This window comes from Canis lupus, chromosome 4, assembly GCF_011100685.1.
Source record: "Canis lupus familiaris isolate Mischka breed German Shepherd chromosome 4, alternate assembly UU_Cfam_GSD_1.0, whole genome shotgun sequence".
Lineage (NCBI taxonomy): Eukaryota > Metazoa > Chordata > Mammalia > Carnivora > Canidae > Canis > Canis lupus.
In genome coordinates, this window is record NC_049225.1 from 18,700,631 (window position 1) to 18,724,484 (window position 23,854).

At 35.0% G+C, this 23,854-nt stretch overlaps 1 protein-coding gene across 7 annotated transcripts in view; it reads right to left on the reverse strand.

The window, feature by feature from the left end:
* CTNNA3 (catenin alpha 3) overlaps positions 1–23,854 on the reverse strand; it is a 1,666,571-nt gene that overhangs the window by 618,162 nt on the left and 1,024,555 nt on the right. For all 7 annotated transcript variants that reach the window (XM_038534069.1, XM_038534067.1, XM_038534068.1 and 4 more), the window contains one exon: positions 9,600–9,692. In XM_038534069.1, coding sequence (XP_038389997.1) covers positions 9,600–9,692 — 93 coding nt within the window. The remainder of the gene's footprint in view (positions 1–9,599; positions 9,693–23,854) is intronic.

Below are 23,854 nucleotides of genomic sequence, written 5' to 3' on the forward strand. Positions count from 1 at the left end.
GTCACTTTTCTGAGAGCCCGCCCAGAATCTCCTAACATGAATGTTAAACTACCACAGCATCTCAACGTATTCCTCTCTAATACTGTTTTCATTTTTACCTGGATGATATATTTTCCCTTCTCATTGAAAACAATGTAAACAAAGTACCATCTTTGTTTTCCTATATGACTAGAACATTGTCTGCGCTGGTACAGGTTATTTATGCTCATATGCTTAACTATTACAGCACATACAGTGAGTGTAAATGAAGGCTCCAGCACAGTCTCTGTTTTGTGATGGATTTAGAAATTCTTGCTTCAGCTTGCATACTAAATCATACTTAGCCCTGGATACTTATTTTAAGACATTTTTTAATTTGTGACCTCACTTCCCCATCAAATTTAATGTCTATGACTTCTCTCCCACAACTCTGTGTCTTCTCCTAGGACATGACACCTTAGATTTTCATAGATAAAGCCTCTTCTCAATAAACTCAGAGCTTACTCCCCAGACTTCTTCCACTGGGTATCTCATGAATCCCCAATTCCTGCCCCTAGGTCCCCCTTGCTTCATGGTTTCTCCAAGTAGGTGGTCAGCAAATATTTGTTGAATGAAGAGATCCTTGGAATGGGTAGAAGGGAGTGGCTGATTGCATAATTGGGACAAGATACAAAACGACGATAGTACAATCACACAGAGCTTAATTTGAAGCTTAGAAAGCAACTGTGCTCATAGATGCATTCAATCAGTCTCCCCACATAAATATCATGGCACCTCCAGGAAGAGGCTGTTCCTAGGCTTCCACTCTGAAATTGCATTAGACAGTCTTGAGAATCAACCATTCTATCATAATCAGCTTCCTAAAAAACGATCACTTCATTTTAGCCTTTTTATAGTCTTATATGACTCTTGGTTTACAAAATCATAGAATTTTTTGCCATTCTCTTAAAAGAAAAGAAATAAATTAGGCATAATTGTAAAAAGCCTGTCACAACACTCACAGGTACACTCTGGGATTCTTAAGGAATATGATTTCAAATTGACTATTTGAGTCTTATATTATTTAGTTGCAAACAAAACATCCATCATCATCATCATCTATAGAAATTGAAAGAAAACATATCTGGTTCCCCAGAGCATGATTCTGAGAAAATTAAGTGCTTTCAATTCATAGATATGACAGCTTCTTGATCACAAAAACAAACAAACAAAACCCCATACAAATTAGGATATGTTTTTCATTTGGAAGAGATAGCCCGATACCCTTACTGAAGCATGTACTGAATACAGTAACACATCATAACTTAATCAGAATAAGCTGCTATTATAACAAAAAAATCCTGTCCATGCAGGAGGAGATAATGCCTTACTTCACATGACTTGTACTTCAAAGATACAGTGTCATATGGGGACTTTTTATGACTTTGATTAGAAACCAGGAGTTTCTATACTTTCCAGAGAACAAAAAAGGGAAGAAGAATAGTGCTGGCTTTCAGCTTCCACTTCCCAATGTCTACAACACAAAATAAGTTCATGCAGATATAATCATTCATTTCATAAATAATGTACTAAGTACCTACTATGTGTCTGGCATTATTTTTAGGCTACATCAGTGAATCCCAAATTCCTGGCCTCATGGAGGTTGTATTTTTCCAGGTCTAAATATGAATGCACATGAGAGACCCGGGATCGAGTCCCGTGTCAGGCTCCCTGCATGGAGCCTGCTTCTCCCTCTCCCTCTGCCTATGTCTCTGCCTCTCTCTCTCTCTCTCTCATGCATAAATAAAATCTTTAAAAAAATATGAATACAGATGATGTCCACTGCATATCCTCCCCCGGTACTTCGTTCTTTTTATACTTCACATGCTTCTATACCTGGGGCAAACTTGACTTTTGTCTCTACTTTTTAACACACTCCATATATAGCCCTTTTAGAAAGTAATTATTGGTTTACAATAGGTAACTTGTGAAAATATATCACCAAGCACATCACTGAAAATAAACTAAATGGCTTTACAAGCTGTTTTAACTCTGTCAAGTCATCATATAACATAGCATTTGATGAGTGGGATAAACAGAAGATACAACAAAGCTGTATTAGATATTGATTCAAACATGACAGTGATTAGAAAACTTAACTTAGTTTTGGAAAATATAAGCACTTGTGAGAGTCTGCTTGAGTATAAGTGTATTCACCACAGGGAAAATATCCTAGGTTTTCATCATGTTTTTATTAATCAAAGAATCTTATTTACAAAAAAAAAAAAAAAAAACCACTTAAGACATCTAATACCTTTACCATCCCAATAATGAAATTCTATTTCTTTCTTTTTTTTTAAGATTTATTTATTCATTCATGAGACATACACAGAGAGAGAAGCAGAGACGTAGGCAGAGGGAGAAGCATGCAGGGAGCCTGATGTGGGACTCGATCCCGGGACTCCAGGATCACACTCTGAGCCAAAGGCAGACGCTTAACCACTGAGCCACCCAGGCATCCCTGAAATTCTATTTCTTAACATCTTTGACAGGGCACAGCCTATTTGACTTTTGGTCAAATACTTCTTGTGGTTAGGTAGTAATTCACTACACTTAAAACAACTCATTCTTTTTCTGCTTAGCCCTTAAATTGCAGGGCCTGAACCCAACATGGTATTCTAGATATGGACAGCCCAAGTCAACTACACTGGAAATTTTCCCCTATTTCACAAGCTAAGTGGGCATAATCATTTTAAGACTATAAGATGGCCCCCATGTCATGCTACTGACATTTAGTTGAATTACCTAAATTAGTACCTTTAATTTTCTGGATTTTTCAGGGCACGAATATTTCTGAAAGACGTTAAGTAGAGGAGAAAATGAAGTAACTAACACAGGGTAGGGAAATTTTTATTTTGCCAAGTAAGGAATAACCATATGAAAAGCTATTATCTACTTTCATTTTTATTTCATAAATCAAATGTTTTTGATGAATATCAAACAAGTAGAAAGCACATTAGTTTCTAACAAAAAATTGAATAAGTTTTACTTGGTGAAAAAAACTGATTATTACTAACCAAATTTCAGTATACACTATAAAAATGCTTTCATGGACCACTGTTTGAACTCACTGAACTTGATTGCAAATGCCCCTCTCAATTCCTGGTGCCCCAGGTGCTTTTGGTAAGCAATGTTTTCCTATCCACTAGTGCAATAGATTTTATTTAACCTTAGGTCCTGACTTTATATTTACCCTTATTACCCTTATTAAATGTAGTTTAGGAGGTTTCAAACATTAGTCCAAATTATCAACATATTTTAGAACCTTGCATTCTGTCTCATTTTTGTGCCATACGGAAATATAAAATATTTACTTTTAAAATATCCTTCCAAGTTCCTTTTTAAAATAGAGTAAGAATAAGTCCTATAGATAGCTCTATTTTTCCACCAGGTTGGGTTCAAACAGCTATCATTCAGATCACATTTCTCTACTTTATATAAAAGATTCATTAGAGCATTTCAGGATTGGGCATAAAGTGGCTTGTAGAAATTTCTCATCCAAGGCTTGTCCTCCCTTTATAATAGCTTGGTCTAATGTTCACTCTCCTTGTGTTTGAATGTCTGTGGCATTGAGAAACCCCAAATTCCTCCTCAACAATATCCAGTTCCTTTCAGGATAGCTCTGTTAGAGAGCATTTCTCATTCTATATTGAGATGAAGCTTATATCCTTGTAGCTCCTATCTACAGATTGTAGCTCTGCCCCTCAGGAATCTTTAGAACAAGTCTTTTAAAGATTTGCATCATAGTCTTTTAAAGATTTGATGACAGTGACGACATTTCTCAAAGTCTTACCTTTTCCTTCCTAGAAATTCCCTGTGGCCTTTATGAGTTTTTCATATGACATAGTTTCAAGTCATGTCACTATTTCTAATATCCTCTGCTAAATATGCTCCCAGTGACAATTCTTTTTTAAATGTGACAGATGTACCTGAAAAAGCATTATAGCTGTAGTCCTTGAGGCACAGTAAGAGCCAGGATGATCCAATTCACTGAAATCTCAGCAAATTCAATAGTTTTTAACAAACAGGAATTAAATGTTGCCCTATCAGCTCCTTCTGATCCTGTGTGTTCTCAGCCTGACTTACTCCAAAATCAATCTAGCAATATTTTTAATTGGTTGGGTTTTATTTAGAAATTAATAAAATACCTACTTCTGGTTAAATTAAGAGTTCTAAAAGAAATAAAATGGACTGTAAAACCATTCTCCTTGTTCTTTGTCCCATCTCATTTTCCTGGAAGTAATTAACTATTAAAATTCTCATGAGAACCTTTTAGAAAAATTTTCTATAACTACATAAATATATGGCTCAATCTATCTCCTTTTTGTTTTTTGTTTTTTTTCAAATAAATGGGATAACATACATACTCACTTGAAATTTGACTCTTTCACTTATCTTGGGTATCGAGCATACCAAAACATAAGCTGAGCCGACTTAACTACTGACAGTTCCTAACATTTTCTGCTAACAGACACTTAGGTTGGTTCCGGCTTTTGTCATTAAAAAGTGAAGCTGCATAAAAACTTTATTCTTAGACTTTTGTGCATGTGCACATATATAGCTGTACCATAAATTGTTGGAAGTCAAATTAGTGGGACTAAATGCAAGTGCATGCTTTATTTCAATAGGTATTATAAAAGTAGAGCTTACACAGATTGGGACTCTCTCACACACACACACACACACACACACACACACAATTGGGATGCACTCCAGACCTACTAATTCTGAATTTCAGGATGTACTATATTAAGATATGTACAGTTTAAGGGGATCCCTGGGTGGCGCAGCAATTTGGCGCCTGCCTTTGGCCCAGGGCACGATCCTGGAGACCCGGGATCGAGTCCCACGTCGGGCTCCCGGTGCATGGAGCCTGCTTCTCCCTCTGTCTGTGTCTCTGCCTCTCTCTCTCTCTCTCTCTCTCTCTGTGACTATCATAAATAAATAAATAAAAATTTTAAAAAAAAGATATGTACAGTTTAAAAAATAATTTTGAAGTACAGAGAAGGTTGAGAATAACTTTTAAAATTTACTCTTTGACAAAAAGATGTTAAATCATATTAGTTTTTTTTCTGACAGCTATGTTACACTGTTGATTCACATTAAGATTACTATCAAGTGAAATCTCTAAGCCTTATGGAGGGTAAATTTTTGCTAAGCCATAACTCTTCCATTCTCTATTTTGCAATTTGCTTCAGAGTGCCCAATATGTATGGTTTAGTACTTACATCTATTATATTTCATCTGGATACCGAGATTTAGTATTATATTTTATATCCATATTCTAGAATATCCAAATTTTTTGTGACTCGATTCTTTCAGCTAATATAAGCCCTTTACTCTTAATTTAAAAAAAAAAAAAAAACAGGGAGAAGGGCAGAGGGAAAAGCAGGCTCCTCACTGAGCAGGGGACCTAGAGCTCCATCCTAGGACCCCGAAATCATGACCTAAGCCTAAGACAGACACTTAACCAACTGAGCCCCCCAGGCGCCCCTTCTCTAATTTTTTTTTTTAGTATTTTATTTATTGATTCATGAGAGACACACAAAGAAAGAGAGAGAGAGAGGCAGAGACACAGGCAGAAGGAGAAGCAGGCTCCAAGCAGAGAGCCTTACATGGGACTCGATCCTGGAGATCCAGGATCATGCCCTGGGCTGAAGATGGCGCCAAGCCTCTGAGCCAACTGGGCTGCTCCCCTTCTCTTATTTTTAACTGAATGTTTTAAGAATATTGTTTTATAGTCTTACCCAACTCATTAGAAAAACACTGAAATGAGCTAAGTCAAGAGCATATCAGCTGTAGCCACCAGCACAGAGCTCACCCTTGGTTAACAACTACAATTAATCAGCCTGTTTTAGGACTTTTTTTCATGAGCTACAGCTCAACTAATTATACCATGATTTTTTTCACGTTGTCAAAAAGAAGACACATCATGTTAGGAAAAGTATCATAAAGGTGTTGCCAAAAACCTCACTGCCCTTTATAAATATAGAATGATTTATCATTCTAGAAACCATCGTTCATATACACTGCATATATATGCTGCATTTCTGCTAGGTAGGGAGGATATAAGTAGTGAAAAGGAAGATTAAATCATTGGCTTCATGAACTTTATGTTTGAGTATGGAGTGGAGAATGTACAATAAAAGCAACAAAATAATACATAATTTCCGGTAGTGATAGAGACTTTAAAAGAAATAAATATGGTGACATAATGGAATATAGCTGAAGGAGTGACTTAGGGAAATTGATATCTGAGAAGATGATATTTGAGCTGAGTCCTTATAAAATGAACATAATAGGATCTGGCCATATGGAAAAGAAAATACTGGGGAACTACTATGTGCAAACTCCCTCAGGTGGGAACTAACGTGCTGTATTCTAGAAACAAAAAGGCCAATATGCAGAGATCTAATGAGTGAAAAGGGAAATAATACAGAGTGGGGCTGGAAGTTAGGCAGTAGGAAGTTTATTATATAAGTCTGAATAAGGCATAAAAAATGAATTTTACTATAAAAGCTAAGAAAAGCAATTGCCATTGTAAATATCTTCAAAATTTACTTTAGCCTTTAGATAGAAAGTAGGTTAAAGAGAAGTATAGGCATGGAAATCATATAAAATGATGTTTCTGTGGTCCAAGATAGAAATGATGGTATAAGCTAAGATGTGGACAGATAAGCTGGAGAAAAGTATATAGATTCAAGATAAATATTTTTGGTGAAATTGATGGGACTAGTTAATGAATTCAATAGGAAAAACAGCCATTAGATTTAGAATAGGGATGCCTGGGTGGCTTAGTAGTTGAGCATCTGCGTAATACTCAGGGCCTGATACCCCAGTCCTGGGATCCAGTCCCTCATCAGGCTCCCCGCAGGGAGTCTGCTTCTCCCTCTGCCTATATTTCTGCCTCTCTCTTTGTGTCTCTCATGAATAAATAAATCTTTTTTTAAAGATATCATTAGGATAAAAACTTCACAAGAACAAGGATTTTCATCTGATTGTTTTCTTTACTATTTACCCTCCAGATACCACATAGTATATGGTCAATAAATATTTACTGAATGAAGAAAGGAAAATTTCCAGGTTTTTCCCCAGAGCAACCAGGCAAATAGCCATGCATTAGCTTAAATCAGTAAGACTCTTCAGTCTCATTTCATCTCATTCTGCTACTGCTATCATTCAGTAGCAGAATGAGATGGGAATGCAACAATCAGGAGTTCCATGTTGGCTTAAGTTTTAGATGTCTTCTAGATGTCAAAGTGCAAATGTCAAGACTATACTATATCTGAGTGTGGCCTTTAGGGGAGAGATCTGGCCTGGAGAGAAAGGTTGGAAGCCATCAGCAGGTAGTCATGGATTTATTGTAATAAATAATAAAAAAAAAAAACTAAAGAGCCCCAGAATTACATTTTTTTTAAAGTTTGACTATGGAGATACATAAAACATTTAAAATAACATTTACTAATAAAACATTTATTAATGGAAAGATTCAAAGAGCCATTATTCCCAAAATAGTTCAAGACATTTTAACAATTTCAATAAAAATTCTAATGTACTTTCATGGAACTTGATAAGTCTATCTTGAAAGTTATATGAACAAGCAAGAAATAAGAGCAATAAACAAACAAAAAATCACCACCAATAACAACAAAAAACAAGGTGAGTCAATTTGCCTGGAGATATTTAGTGTAAAGCCATAATTAAGACATTGCAATATTGTTGCAGGAATAAAGACATAAACCAGTGGAACAGAATAGGGAACCCAGAAACTTGTATATTTTGGAATGTACTTCAATTTACCTATCAATCTATATTTACATACAGAATAGCAGTAAATAAAAAAAAGAATAGTAGTAAATAAAATATACATTTGATAAATATGTATCGTACGTATATAAGGCACTATATAAAACATGTATATGTATGCATGTGTTACAAATAGGTACAGCATATACATATACGTGTATATATATGTATATATATTTATATATAAAATAATAGAAATGTTTTAAAAAGTGTGTACATGTGTGTGAAACAATGATAGCATTTTACATTAATAGGGAAAAGGATCAACTATCACCATCACATGATTGGCCCAGTGGTTACCACTGTAAAAAAAAAATCTCTGCCTCAGGTTAGACATAAAAATAAATTTTAGATGAAGTAAATATCCATATGTTAATTAATGATACTTCATCCTTTTTTAAAGAAAATATGAAAACTATTTAACATCTTTGTTGAGAAAATTTCTTTTTTTTTTTTTTTTTTTTTTTTTGAGAAAATTTCTTAAAGCAAAAGTCAACAAACCATTATACACAGTAGATGCTCAATAAATATCTGTGGAAGTAATTGAAAGATGGATCATTAAAGTTCCAAAAATCTTCAATGATCAAATACTATTTCAAAAGTTAAAAGAAAAGCTATAGTCAACAAAAGATATTTTTAACAACCTCAAGCAATGTAATAATAAAAAAGACAACCCAACTAAAAATAGCAAAGGATTTAGGCAATACACAGAATTAGAAAGCCAAATGGTTAACAAGCATTTGAAACAAAACGTTCCTTTTAGTAATCAGAAAATTACAAATTAAAACAAGTGAGATATATTTAAAACTCTTCAGATTCAAAAGACATTTAAAAGGTGACAGCATCAAATGCAATCCACAGTGTGGATAAATGCAAACTCTCCTTGGCTGCAAAAAGGAGTATAAATGATTCAATCACTTTAGGGACCCACTGTAGTATTCTGGTTCCTTGTTAGATCTCACAGAAAACGGACATCAACTGTGAGATCTCAGTTGCAGGTCCTCTGGACTACACTTCTCCAGCCAGTTTTTACTTGTTAATTAACATTAAGTCCAATGGAGGAATCTCCCTTACTATTTCCTCAATATTCTTAGAGATAAATTATCAGCAAGGTAAATCAAGAATTGAACACATATACTACTTTTAGAATAATGAGAATCTCAGTGGATATCCAGAGATTTGAAGTCTCTAGTCATTGTTATATTTCATATCCTTACATTTGTGATCTTTTTAGGAAGTAGTTATCCATATCATCTCTTGATTATTCTAAGACAAGGTGTTTAAAATTGCCCTTAGCTGTATACTGATTCATGGTTCAAGACACTAACCTAAAAATTATTCCTAAAAGTATGTTGCTTTTCAAATAACAAACAAACAAAAACTTCTGAATTGCAGACAAGGAAACATTTCTTGTCTTTTTTTCAAATTCATGTCTTTGAATAAAAGAGGGGGAAAAAGTCATTCCTTTCATATTCTGAGATTTCAAAATAAATAATGACTAAAAATAAAATCATTGGACAAAGCCCTGGTTTAATTTCACAATATACCTTTGTCTCACAAGATTCTGATATGATTCCTTAGGGAATATTATAAGAGCCAGGTAATAAATAAGAAACTAGGTACCTAGTAAAGAATAAACCATGACCTTAGGACAAGTCAGCATTGGTATTTAAAACAAATATCTTAGTAGATTTTCATAAATATAAAGGTCTGAAGTATTATATATAATTTTTATAGTTAGTTTAATTAACAAGACAGCAACTTAGTTATCATACCTGTGGACACAAGGTTTCCAGGTGATTGGCTGCAATTTTGACAATTTTAATCCCATCTTCATTTGTTGACATGGAACAAGCAAGATTTGCCACCTTAAATACAAGCCAAAATAATGGAAATTATTTCAAATTAGTAAGGAAATGCAGAAACATTTGTTATCCTAAATAAATCAGAGAATGTATATAGTCATTGAAAAATCTCAGTGATAACAGCATTCTCATAAATGTCACTGCAATGTTTTATGGAACTACTTAGAGTATCTGTTAAAATAATTAACAACAAAGAGCTCTAGAAAGTTGTTTAAAACAAAAAGGAAGACTGATAAGTCAATCAGTCAACCCTATCCAGTCTCTTTGTATCAACATCTAACCCATAATAAGATGATAGCTATTATGGATTCCTACAGAATTGAAAAAGAAAAGGCTTATCTATGGATTGACTGCTACTAGATTCTTGGAATCTCATACGATTATGTTTTTTCTTAAGTTTATAATTGTTTTATTATTTTTTCATTCCCCAGCAGTCAATTATACATATTTAAGTAGCATTAAGCATGACTATATCATTACTCATGTTTTATTCAGCATCAAATATATTACAAAGCTGGACAAATACAAGATAATTAAATTCTTCTTCCTGTTCTTGCTTTTCTACTATAACTTCATGGGCACTGTTCTATATTCCAGCAGTCAATTTGATTCAAGCATTAGTAACACCTATATTCCTTTATACGCTATTCCTTTTGAAATTTGCATTGTTTTCCAACAAAATGGGTGCTTGATTAAATAATCACCTTAATGTCCATTACCTAAGCCCAATATTTACAAATACTTTCTCTCTCTCTTTTTTTTTTTTTTTTAAGATTTACTTACTTATTCATGAGAGAGAGAGAGAGAGAGAGAGAGAGAGAGAGGCAAAGACATAGGCAGAGAGAGAGGCAGGCTCCTCACAGGGAGCCCCATGTTGGACTCGATTCCCAGACCCAGAATCATGTCCTGAGCCAAAGGCAGACGCTCAACCACTAAACCACCCAGGCATTCCTACAGATACTTTCTTAATGCCATGAAAGACCCATGAGAAAAGCATGGGATTCCTTTCTCTTCCTTTGACTCTCATTCTTATTCAGTGTTGTTCTTGCTAGCAGGTGAGTGAGTGCATAGAGCAGTAGTGTTTCCTCTGATCTACAAGCTGTCATTGTCTTCATTATTGCAAGGAAAGAGCTTTTCTATCATTTGTTAACTTTCCTAATGTCTCTCTTGGTTATTATATACATCAACACATTGCAGGCTTTACTACTCAAATCCAAAATACATTCAGTTTCAGAGAAATCACACATTAGGTGCAATAGAAGCAAACAACAATTATATTCTTAGATCACAATTGTATAGTACCACAAAAGTAATTTAAGTGGATTTATAGTCTGTTTTTCATAGCATTACTTTTAATATGTGAACAGTGAAACAAATTCCTTGATTGTATTTACATATAATGAAATAAAAGCAATACATTATTTAACTGTGGAAGGGCATTGTTCACTTTATTAAGGTATATGAAAACGGCTTGCTTGAAAAGGGCTTTTGTTGGCTTGAAGGTCACAATGCTTCAACTTTCATATCTGACATACAATTAGCACATCTGTGAATTATTTGAAAAGGCCAGTAGTTTCCATACCCCCTCCTACCCCCGAGCCCCACTCACAGAAAGTACGATTCAGCAATCTAATCACTTTGACATGTCTTCTAATAATTTGCATTGCACTGAAGAAAATCTCCATCTGCAAATCTGAACACTGTTTCTTTTAAGCAAAATTTTAAAAATTAGAAATTATTGGCTCAATCTTTTGGTCAAATTAGATAAATGCTGGTTAAGCCAAAATTTAAAAATTACAAAATCATGCCCCAAATATTCTTTTCCTTTATTTTTTTAATGGATCATCTTTTTCTTTTTTCCCTTTTAAAAAAAAGATATTCTTGTATTGGACATTTGCTGGACACCATCTTTTTCGTAAGCCAATCAGTGACTAACATAACGTGGATATATCCTGCTCATAAAAAATCTATTTATGTGAACAGATTTAGGTTTTACAAAACTCTCAATTGAAAATATAGCACAGCTAAAAGTTTTCTACTCTATTAATGATCATCCTAACACTCTGTCTTCTTTTATTTAGACATACTTGAAATTCTCCTTACCAGAACGGTTTCATGTCAGATAAATTTTCTAAATAATCAAGTACTATTTCCAGATTAAGGCAAGTAGAATTTTAGTGCTTTTTTAATACAAACAAATTTGAATTTATGAGATAGCTAGTTTCTGTGACAAAATGAAAAAAAAAAGTTAAGTGATAGAAATAAAATCTCTTTACATTTCTAGTTTAAGTGACTTGTGACATATTTTCCAAAGCTATATCAGTATGTAAGTGAGAGCTAAGTTTCTTCTAACAATATTCCTAAATTCTGTGTGGCAGCCAGTTATATTTCCAAGCACAGCATAAAGGCAACTCCCTATTAATCAAAGAAAGCAGCATGCAAATAAAATATTTTGTAAAAGTGTTTGAGATATTTAGACATCTGACCTCCTTTGTATATCTAACATTGACAACATTTCAAAGTCTGTGTAAAGCTTCATTATTCAAGAGATCCTTTTGAAAACTTCTGCCCACTAAAGGAAAGGGAGGAGTCATGTCTCTATGACATAGGGAGGTTTTAGAGACAAACAGATCTGGGCTTGAATCTGATTTCCACGACTAATGAACATTTTATTTACTATGGACAAAGTGTTAGCTTCTCTAAGCTTATTTTGTAACCTGAAAAATGGGTATGATAGTACCTAGGTCACTGGAGTGGCTTGATTAAATAAGATAGTGTGTGGAGATGGCTTGATGCTACCAGCTAGGCTTGACCATGCATAGATTTCCTTCCAGTTCATTTGTCTCTCTACCAATGCAAGGTGGGAAAGAACAGTCTCTTAGGAAGTTTTACAGAATTAAAACTTTAAGAGCCTAAGGACATTTGACAAAATGTCTAATCTGAGAGCTACAAACTGAAGCATTTTCAGGACTCATGCAGGATATACAAACATAGAATCTTGATAACAACTCAGCGGTTGGGTGGGTTGGTAGGTCCCCATGTGAATGTGAGTGTGTATGCCCTCCCTAAAGGCATTAGAACTCATTAAAACAAGATGAAAAACAAACAAATAGCAACACTGTCTTGACCAAACCAACAGTCTCCTAGCTTAGTTCATAGGTCAGCAGTTTGTGCATTCTGATCTTATTCTCTAATCATCTCTTGTATAGATAGGAAGACAAAATCAAACAGGGAGAAGAAACATATTCAAACCATCCAATGACAGGGAGACTATTAATTAGAGATATGTGTGTGTTCTTTTATGCCACCCTGAATTAAAAGTATTGAAAGAAGTTCCTACACTGAAATAACTTTTTACTAATATTGTACTACATTCTTAGCCTAGTCCATGAACGTCAGTCTAAATTATCCTAAATAAAGGGACCAAAAACGCTCAGGTAAATTCATACATTTATTAAAAGAAAAAGGCCAGAACACGATATTCTTTCATTTTTATAAAAAAAAAATAAACTGGGACACTTGGGTGGCTCAGTTGGTTGGGCACTCAACTCTTGGTTTTGGCTTTGCTTATGATCTCAGGATCCTGGGTTCAAGCCCCACATGAGGTTCCATACTCAGAGAGGAGTCTGCTTGGGATTCTCTCCCTCTGCCCCTTCCCCTGCTTGTGCTCTCTTGCTCTTTCTCGCTTGCTCTCTCTCTGTCAAATACATCTTAAAAACAAAAACTATATCATTAAAATCATTACTGATAGTGTATCTAATAACTGCAAAAGAAGTATTTTTTTAAATATTTTATTTATTTATTCATGGTGACAGAGAGACACACACACACACACACACACACACACACACACACACACAAACAGGCTCCATGCAGGGAGCCTGACGCGAGACTGGATCCCGGGTCTCCAGGATCACACCCTGGGCTGAAGGCGGCGCTAAACCCCTAAGCCACCCGGGCTGCCCAAGATAAACCTTTAAATAGCAACATGTCATGCTAAAGGGTGATTTTATTTATTTATATATTTTACGACAGTGCCTTTCATATGAGCCTCTCTTCTTCTCACCAAGCCTTCTTGCCCTCCAAGATGTATGTCCATTCTAGACCTTTCAAACTTGACTAAATATACTGCTCTCTCTACCTGGATTGTTAAAGTAAAAAGAAATTGTAAGCAACAAAGCCTGGTCAGATGATTCCTAAACGAACTAACATTTGTGATCATCCTGTTGATGTTTGTTCTTCTCTTCTGGTCCCTAAAAAAAGCTTTGGATATCAATTTTGTATGTTCCTGTCATACTTTTTATGTGCTGAACTTTGGTTCTGCTCTTTCACATGACATAGAGCATGGGACCCAGGGCACCTACGTGGCTCAGTCTGTTAAAGGTCCGACTCTTGGTTTCTGCTCAGGTCATGATCTTGAGGTTGTGGGATTCAGCCTGTGCTAGAGGTTGTACTCAATGCAGAACCTGCTTTAGATTCCTTCTCCTTTTCGCTCCCATTTACTCTCTTCCTCTCTCTTTCAAATAAATAAATAAAATTTAAACAACACAGTACCTTTCACTCCCTAACCTATGGTCTTAGGTGAGAAATATTCTACTTTGAAATCTGGCCTTGAAGAACCCTGTCAGTTAGGCTAGTTCTGTCTCTCAGTTTCCATTAAGGTCAGAGAGATGACCATGCTTGACCCCCCCAAAAAATGACTCACTAATGATAGAGCCAAGGACAGTAATTAAAAAAAAAAAATCTTTGGGGATTTGAGGTATTCTCAATGACTTTTCAGTCTACCATGTTATCTGCTCAACTCTGCTTTTCATCATTACTCTGTTCTGATCTGTTAAAGAGATTGTATTTTAAAAGTACTGAATACCAGAGGGGCACCTGGATGGCTCAGTCCATTCAGCATCTGACTTTGCCTCAGGTCATGATCCCAGGGTCCTGGGATTGAGCCCAGCATCAGGCTCCACACCCAGCAGGGAGTCTGCTTGTCCCTCTGCCCCCCACCCTTGTACTCTCTTTTTCTCAAATAAATAAATTTTTAAAAAATCTAAAAAAAAAGTACTGAATACCAGAACATGCTATATTTCAACATTCTAATATCAAGCTTTATTTGAAATCTCAGCAGCATTAGTTGTCCTCTCAGTCATATTAGACAACTGAAATCCTATTATTGCTTGAGTGAGCTCACTATTTGGACAGCTGTTCATCATATATCATTCAGTCTGTCACTATGGAGTTCTCACACAGATATTTACCTGTGATATTATTTCTCCAGAACATGAAGCAAACTGTGATGTTTGAAGAATTTCCATTGCTACACATAAATTGCTTATATATAGTTCACATTGTTAATTGTAATATCATGTCACTGTGTAGCCTAGCTCCCAGTGGGGGATAAAGGTCACTGTCTCATTTTCATTCATTTTCCTCCCTGGCAGATGGTCATGCAACTTCTGTGTAAACATTTTCAAGACAGAGAATTTCAGAAACAGAATTTTAGAGTCACTAGCTTATCAAATGTAATAGGATATGATTGTGTAGGGAGCAAATAGTCTTTGGAAGGTAACTGAGACACCAATATTTATTAGGCTGATAGAAGAAGATAATCTTGCCATGACTCTTAGAAAAGTGGTTGGGGATGGAGAAGGTTATTGATGTTATAGAGGCTGAGAGAAGAGAAAGTTTCAAGAACATGATCTCAAACATCAAATACTGAGAGGTTGAGTAAGTAATCCCTGAAGTTGTCCAGCGATTCAGCCATATGGAGGCCCATTCTTAGAGTGTTAGAGTGGAATGTTGATGATCAAACTAGCCTCCATGGTCAGCTTTGTAGGTGGTAAGGTAGTCTCATATGTCTTCCAACTCAAAGCAGAGAACTAAAGACTACCTTGACAATACACATTCACCCATTTGCACATCTATCCATTTCTTTATGTCACCTCTCAAACATCTCCTGAATCATCTTTTCTAGTCCCCACCCTCATCACCAGTAGTTCTTTTTTTCTTTGTTTCAGACATTAAACCTACTTTCAGATACCCACACTTCATTCTGCCACAGGATATTTGCACATGCTGTTTTTTAAAGCCTGGAATATGTTCCTCCTCCCTCTTAACTGTCACCCTTATATCCCTTAGGCTTGCTTAACTGCTATCCATTAGATCCCTGCTCAAAAGCAATTCCTTAAACAGTTTTTCACCAATGCTGCATTTCCCACCCACCCTGGAGCCTTCCCCTGATGGAAGTGAGGTTTTTCTTTACAGCTTGACTCTCAGTTTGTGATTATACATTCACTGAAGGGATTATTTGATTAGCAACCATTTTATCTGCTTTATAATAACAGGGTCCTTACCTGTGTTTGCTCATAGTCAGGCTTTCAGTTCCTAGGGCCTGATACATGATAGTCAAACAATAATAGATCTTCAGTGACTGAATAAATGCATGAATGCACAAATTAGTATGCTTAAGATCGTATCATTCCCAAAGAGAGAATGAAAAATGGACCTTAGAGGAAGGTAACAACAGCAGAAATTCAGGACAAGCAAGCAAGGAGAAATCAAATCTCCCTTTGAAATTAATTTTCAATATTCCACAAAGCTTTAGACAGTTGGACTTCAAAGAAAAGTAATACACTTTTCCTCTAGTATGGTCATCATACTAAACAAAGCTTGGGGGGCAGTTTCTTTAAGTTTTACTTTCACTTAAGATATCAAATTGAAAACAACTGAAGAGTCACAACTTAGCTTTTAACTAATTTATTTTTAATCAAGTAAAATAATTGTTCAAATGGCCCACGCTGGTTGCCAAATGCTGGCAAGTATGGCAAATGGAAAGAGGTATGATAACTGACATCAACAAACCCAGGAGCTTTGGTGTCTCCTGCAGAACATAATATAACTCATGTTTTGTTTCCAGACAAGCCTCTCTCAGAGGCCTAGGACTGAGCCTGTTGGGGATTATGTAACCTGATAACAAAATTAGGTAGGAATTAGACAGGGGGCAGAGCTATCAAGCAGTTTCTAAATAAAATATTAGCAACTTAAATCTAATTATGTAATAAAAGAATAATTATACAGCAAGACAATGTGGTTTACCCTAGGAATAAACCCTACGAATAAACTGGGAAATCTATCTATAAGATACCTTGTTTTGCTATATTTCAACGGATTTCAGAAAAGCATTTGATGATAGTTTTATGCCTATTCTTAATTAAGGCAAAAGAAAGCTAAACCAACAAAGAAACAAAAAAACCTTAGTGAGATATGACTAGAAGGAATCACTCTTGACACAAATTCCAGAAATTTACAGCAAATATCCTGCTCAAAAGTCAAGATTAAGATAAGCATTTTCACTATCACTAAGGTTATAAATACTTTACTCAAGGTTCTAGTCAATGCAAATGAACCTGAGAAATACCTGATAACTGCAAATATTATACGGAAGGTGACAAAATTGCCTACTTAAAGAATGCAAGATAATTTTCTGAAAAGCTATTATCACTATTTAGCAACATGCCTTAATTCAGGATGAATATGTATTACTTTTCTTTACATCAGTTAGCAAAAAATAAAATTTTAGTAGCCCAATGTCTGACATTGTAGCAACTAGGGTTATAAATTTCATGGTATATAAAAATTATTAAGAAACAGTACAACTATTTCATAGTAGTACAACTACTAGTACTATGATATAGTACAACTATATCATATACATACATATGTGCATATTGTGATATGCATATGTGTATATATTAAATTTTACTTAATGACACAAAAGAACAACTGGATAAATGGGGAAAAATATCATATTCCTGAATGAAAATGCTCAATATTATAAAATAAAGTTTCAACTCTTCCTGTCTATTAATTTAATAGATCTAAATGTAAGTTAGCATAATTTTAATGTACATCGGGAAGAATATGTGAAAGACGAGCAAAGATGATTTACAAAAAAGAATACAGGAAAGTATAGTAAGTGAGTAATTAAAACACATTAAAGTTTAATGCTTTTCAGAGTGATGGGGAAAAAATAATGGTGATGGCCCAATTGGCTACTGCTTGGAGGAGGGATGGGGGAGTTCAATGTACATCAAAAACTGGCATATGTCACAGGATAAAATTTTTTAAATTTCAAAATAGTAAAAACTTAAAGTCAAGATGAACAAAAAGTATTCGGTATAGTATAACCCAAATAAGATTAGTATCCCTAAGGCATAAGTAATTCTTAAACATCAATAAGGAAAAGGGGGCATTAAAAAATGGATAAAATGTTCAAACATACGCTTCACATAGGAAATACAATTAAGTATATTAAAAGATTCCCAATATGCCTTTTGATCTATCAGGCAGGAAATACAACTAAAACAAGAAAGTTACATTTTTCCCTTGTCATATTAGCACTAATTAAAATTTTTGATAATTTTCAGTATTTCTGAAGGTATAGGGAAGTGATTGGAAGGTAAATGGCCAATTTTCTAGAGAGCTGTATAAAAATTTAAAATTTGCAAAAATGCAGCAATTCAATTTAATGTAATCTTTCCTTCAGAAACACTTGTATATATGAACAAACAAATAGCCACAGGAAGGTTCATTGAAACTTCACTTGTAAAAGTGAAAAGGAATCTAAATATTGATCTATGGACAATATATTAAATTATGTAATACTATGATTCTGTAAAAAAAAGTAAAAAAAAATCTCTAACATAAAACATCTATAATTTAAGTAAAAATATTATAGAATATATGCAAAAGGTATTCCTATTTTAAAAAAATCATGTATTATAATTATGTATAAATGCAAAATATAAAGTCTAAGTGATAACCCCCCAAATTAACATGAGTTATATAAGGGGAAAAAAGTTGTTATTGCCATAAAGAGAAGCATTCCATGGGATCCCTGGGTGGCGCAGCGGTTTGGTGCCTGCCTTTGGCCCAGGGTGTGACCAGGGAGACCCTGGATCGAATCCCACGTTGGCCTCCTGGTGCATGGAGCCTGCTTCTCCCTCTGCCTGTGTCTCTGCCTCTCTCTCTCTCTGTGTGACTATCATAAATAAATAAAAATTTAAAAAAAAAAAGAGAAGCATTCCATTTTAGCTGCATGTTTCTATATTGCATGAATTTCTTCCAAGTATTTTTTTCACTATATAGTTATCTAATTAAAAACAAAAAAAGATGATTGATGAAATAGTTCTATATGTTTTGACTGAGAAACATGCCACTGAGAAGGTAAACAGATTTTATAACATGATCTCATTTATAAAGATGATGAATGGGTGTGTGTGTGTGTGTGTGTACTAAAGTGTGATATCTAAAATATTGTTCACCAAAATGGTAATTGTGATTACCTCTGAGAAGTAAGACTCAAGATAGCTTCAACTTTCCTTTTTCACACTTTTAAAAATTTATAATTTGAGTTTTTATAATGAGAATGAATCATTTTTATAAGCAAAAAATCAAATAAATTTAATTTTGAAGAGAATATAAAATTTCTGTACCTTTATTTGAACTTTTAATATCAATTAAGATGATCATATTAATCATGACACTGCAAAATCTGAGGATCTGAAACCATTTAAAAGTAGATTTTCCAAAAAAAATAAATAAATAAAAGTAGATTTTCCAGAAAATACAGATATGTATGAGTAAATGTTACTAGATAGAAAATAGTGGTTATTGCTTCAGATACTGCTATATTAAAATGATGATTCACAAATATGGATAATAATTTGAATGGGAGAACCAGGCACTGCTTTTATCTCATTTAATTTATTTAATATAATGGCAAATATTAAATGAATCAAAGCCCATTGCCAATGACAAATTCAGACCACCCAAAAGTGACCTTAACAACAAATAAAAATTCCATTTGTTTGGAATCTTAAAGGTATTCTATACATGGTGTATGTATGCATGTATGTGTCTGTGTGTTAGTTTGCTTGCAGCAGGTTCAAGGTGATGCTTCTATTGATCAAGGGGATTATAAAATAGTCCTAAGTTTTTTCTTTTCTTATTTTACCCACATTTTCCAATTCTATGCAAATTTGCATTCAAACTTCTTGTTCCTCTCCAGTGAGTCATTAAAGATGAAAATATTCATTTGTCTAAGTGGACATATGTCAATGTTGTTCTAAGAATCAGGCTTGAATATGTTGTGTCAGGTTGTGTAATTGCAGAAGGAATGAGATGAAAACACACACGCACACACACACACACAAGTAACTTAAACAGTTTTGGTTGTTAGAGTGCTCCTCCTAATAAATTACCTGAAGTATGTTCCAGAACCTAAATAGAGGTCTGCAATGTATACTGCTCTAAGAACCTCATTTTACCAAACACATTTCCCATCTTTTATTTTGGAACAATATATAACTGTATATGAATACACACACACCATACTGATACACAATGTAAATTATAATGGTAAAACCAGCTAGACAGTTTCCTCAAGGTCCCGCTCTGAATTAAGCTATTATTCACCTCAGAATCATCACCCAAGGGATAAAAGTATGTGCCACCTGTCAAGTAAATGTAATATAATAAATAGCATCAAATAAAATCGATTTAACTACCAAAGAGACAATGCAAATCTAAACTATAAATTAAAGACAAGATCAAGTGTTGTTTCCTGAACTGGTGATATACTTTGTTGTCTGCTGAGGGTCAAGCATAAATATGAAGTATGCAGGTCCAATAAGTCCTTATTAATAGGATCAGTGTGTAAAGGGCATATGTCAAAAAGTACTATAATTGGCCTTCACTATCATTGAAATTGACATAAAATTTCAAAGTAATTTTATGACCAGTGACCTGACGTCTCAAGTGGCAGAAAGAGAACTGATTTTCTTAAAGACAGAGAGAATGTGCTAAAGCAATGTAAAGTTTTTAGTTAAATTCCAAGCCACCATTTTTTATACATATCACTCTATTCAAATGTCATCAGGGAAAGCAAAGTTGTCATACCTACACCGCAAATTTAATTGAATCATATCGTATAAGCTTTGCAGATATAGATGAGATGGCCAAGACCACCTGATTCTCTAATCAAGACATCCACACCTAGATACAGTCCTCACTTTCATGAAAGAAGGAGTCTCTTAGTAGAATGACAGTTGGCAATCAATCTGCTGACAGCTTTTATTTTGGAAGATAGCGGAATAATAATTTATGCAAATTTTTTTCTTGTAGGTATCTGCTTATGACAAATGTTAAATTCTAACTTTGAAGGAAATAGGCAAATAATCTTAAATTATGAATTATAATCCCAGAGAAAGACTTTTAACTCTCAGTATAAACAACCCATAGCAAGTAAGACAAATTGAAAGAACACAATATGTGTAAGAGAAAGTGTGTGTACATATGTATGGAAGAGTGGAAGTGAAGTAAGCATGACTGTGTATGTGTGTATGAAGGCCCCAGCAAAAATATGCAAATCAGTATACTAGTATTAAACACTATGATTTCCATAACCCCTCATCCTTGGGCTCCCCAAATCCTGTGAGAGTGCCTTAGATGAGTTCTGGATTTAAATTATATAAGAATGGGGTCCCTGGGTGGCTCAGTCAGTTAATCTTCTGCCTTTGGCTTAGATTGTGATCTCAGGATCCTGGGATCAAGTACCAGTCAGGCTCCCTGCTCAGTGGGGAGTCTGCTTCGCCCTCTCTCTCTGTCCTTCCCTACCACTTGTGAGTTCTCTCTCTTAAATAAATAAATAAAATCTTTTTAAAAATTACGTAGTAAATGGTGAAGTATAACTAAACAATGTGATATAGGAGGAAAATAAAATCAATGACTTATATCCCTCTAAGTTTGGCAAGCAAACAAGCTATTACATGTTTGATCTTAGCTACTCCTGCTACCTCTACAGCACTGAAATGCTGTGTCCATAATGTGAATACTGGCTGTCATTAGAGGATATGATAATGATAACATACTTGCCATACAATCTTAGCAGTATTTCTTGATATTACTAATGGTTCCCAATAGCTCCAGAAGGGAGGAGAGAAACAGAGGAATGAGACACTTTGTTTTACTAACTTTCCTTAATTACAGCAAGCCAATATATTAATTAATTGTGAAACCCTAAAAACAGAAACCATCTTAACCCTCTTTATAGTTCCTAACTTCACAAGCAATGGGGCTCATAGAGTCTCTGTCAAATTGAATGCATTTAAGCCAACACTACAATTAAAATATTTTTCACATTGTCTTCTCTTTGAAGGTTATTATTAATGTGTTTACAGAGAGCTAAAGACAACAATAACATTCCACAAATATTTATTATGTATGTATCCAATCTATACTCTCAAGGAAGAACAGAAGATGGGGGGGAAAAACAGTTCCCAAGCTTCAAGAAATCAAATATTTAGATATAAAGACACAAAAACAAGATACCAAATAAGTAAAACACTAATTGCTGATGGGCATCGGAGTAAGGAAATAGTGCAATGAAGCTTTAAAAAATCTAGCTGGATTATTTTAAAGAATCTTAAAGAAAGATAGTATCTATATATCAAATGAATTGGTTTTTAAGCTATGAATGTAATTACATTATTCAAAGATACATGTGAATAGGAAACATAAGAGTTTCATAAATCCCAATATCAGAAGATTCCTGGATAGTAAAAATCAGAAATTCCTAAGTAAAATAAAAAATGATATTTAACAAATAATGAATGTTCTAATGAAAACAAATGTTACTGAAGAAAATATTAAATTTTAGATGATTGTGTTTCTATCTTCACCCCACCAATTCCTATGTATTTCACTGTTTTCTTTTCTTTTCTTTTTTTTTTTTTTTTTTTCTGTTTTCAATTTTTATCTCCAGTAAGGCCAAATTTGAATCAAATCCAAGAAAGCAGCACAGCACTGTAAGTAGACCCACGTATATCAGCTACATGGCTCCACCCAGCGCAAGAGCTGGGGCTGGAGCCTCACCAGCACTGCTTCAAGGTTTTAAATCCTAGCTGCAGGAGTTGGAGAACATTTTCCATCAGCCAGTCCAGTTGACCCTGCTCTTGGGAGCTGGCTTGCTTGCACTGCACCTGGAGCCTTTCAAAATGCTGTCAGGCTCAGCCTCCGAGCAAAGAAACCCCACAGTGTTCTGGCCTTGCTCAGTGTGTGTTTTGTTCCAGAAATCAGGAGATGGGTTGTTTTCTTTCCGGGCTCTTGGGGGCAGAGGGTGGGCTTTCTCACCTATGAGAGGGTAACCTTTATGAGTGCCTCCCTCTCAGACAAAAAGGAGAGTACAAAGTGCCCTGGACGCTTAGCAACAAGAACAAGAGGATGCCAAACAAAGGTCCAGGCCATTTCTCAGTGCTGCAGTTAGAGTCCTACTTCACCTCCAGCCTCTGACTCCTTCAGATTCCTCTTGCCTCAGGCTGTGGAGCTTTGGAAAACACAGCCACACCTTGGATCTCTCTCTCCTGTTGATTCATTAACACTAACCTGCAGCTATCCTCCCTGTATAAAGCCACAGCCATCACTGAATTACTGGAGGGCTAATGACTCTTTGTCCAGGTACCCCATCTCTCTTCATCCCAGCAGCCTATCTTTTGGACCCTGACTGCTCATTATCACCTCCACCAGAGGAGGAACAAGACAAGGCTGTCACCTGTGCCACTTCTTAACATTTCCAAGAGAAATCTGAGTAATGCCATTGTATGCTTCCTCTGCAGAGGTTTCTAACTCAGCAAAATCCCATGTCTAACCTTTGTTCATAATTTCTCCCTAAATGCTGAATTATAGTATTAAGAACTAGAAATCTCTTCCGTAAATGACTTTTAGATTTCTTTCTCAGACATCTTTAAGGGTCACTATCAAGTCAAATGCAATGCTTTATCTCCTCTCTCCCAGGACATTCAACCTGTTTTTATCAATTGGATGGGTTTTTCCCCCTCTTCCTCCAGCAATGGACTTTAAAATTATTGCTCTTTTTTTTTTCCCCTAAGTAGACTAATGCCACGCCCTTCTCTCTTCCTCCATTCATCTTCCACACCTAATCCTCGTTTTTCAATGCCCACCCTATTGTCTTCTCATTTCTTAAACTAAACTCCTCACTCTACATAATCAATATACAGCCGCCATCACCGCTGGCCCTTTCTAGAACCTCCAGGCACCATAGTGGAGTGGTCTTTATTAATTCCTGGGCTCTGATCTTTTTTTTTTTTTTTTTC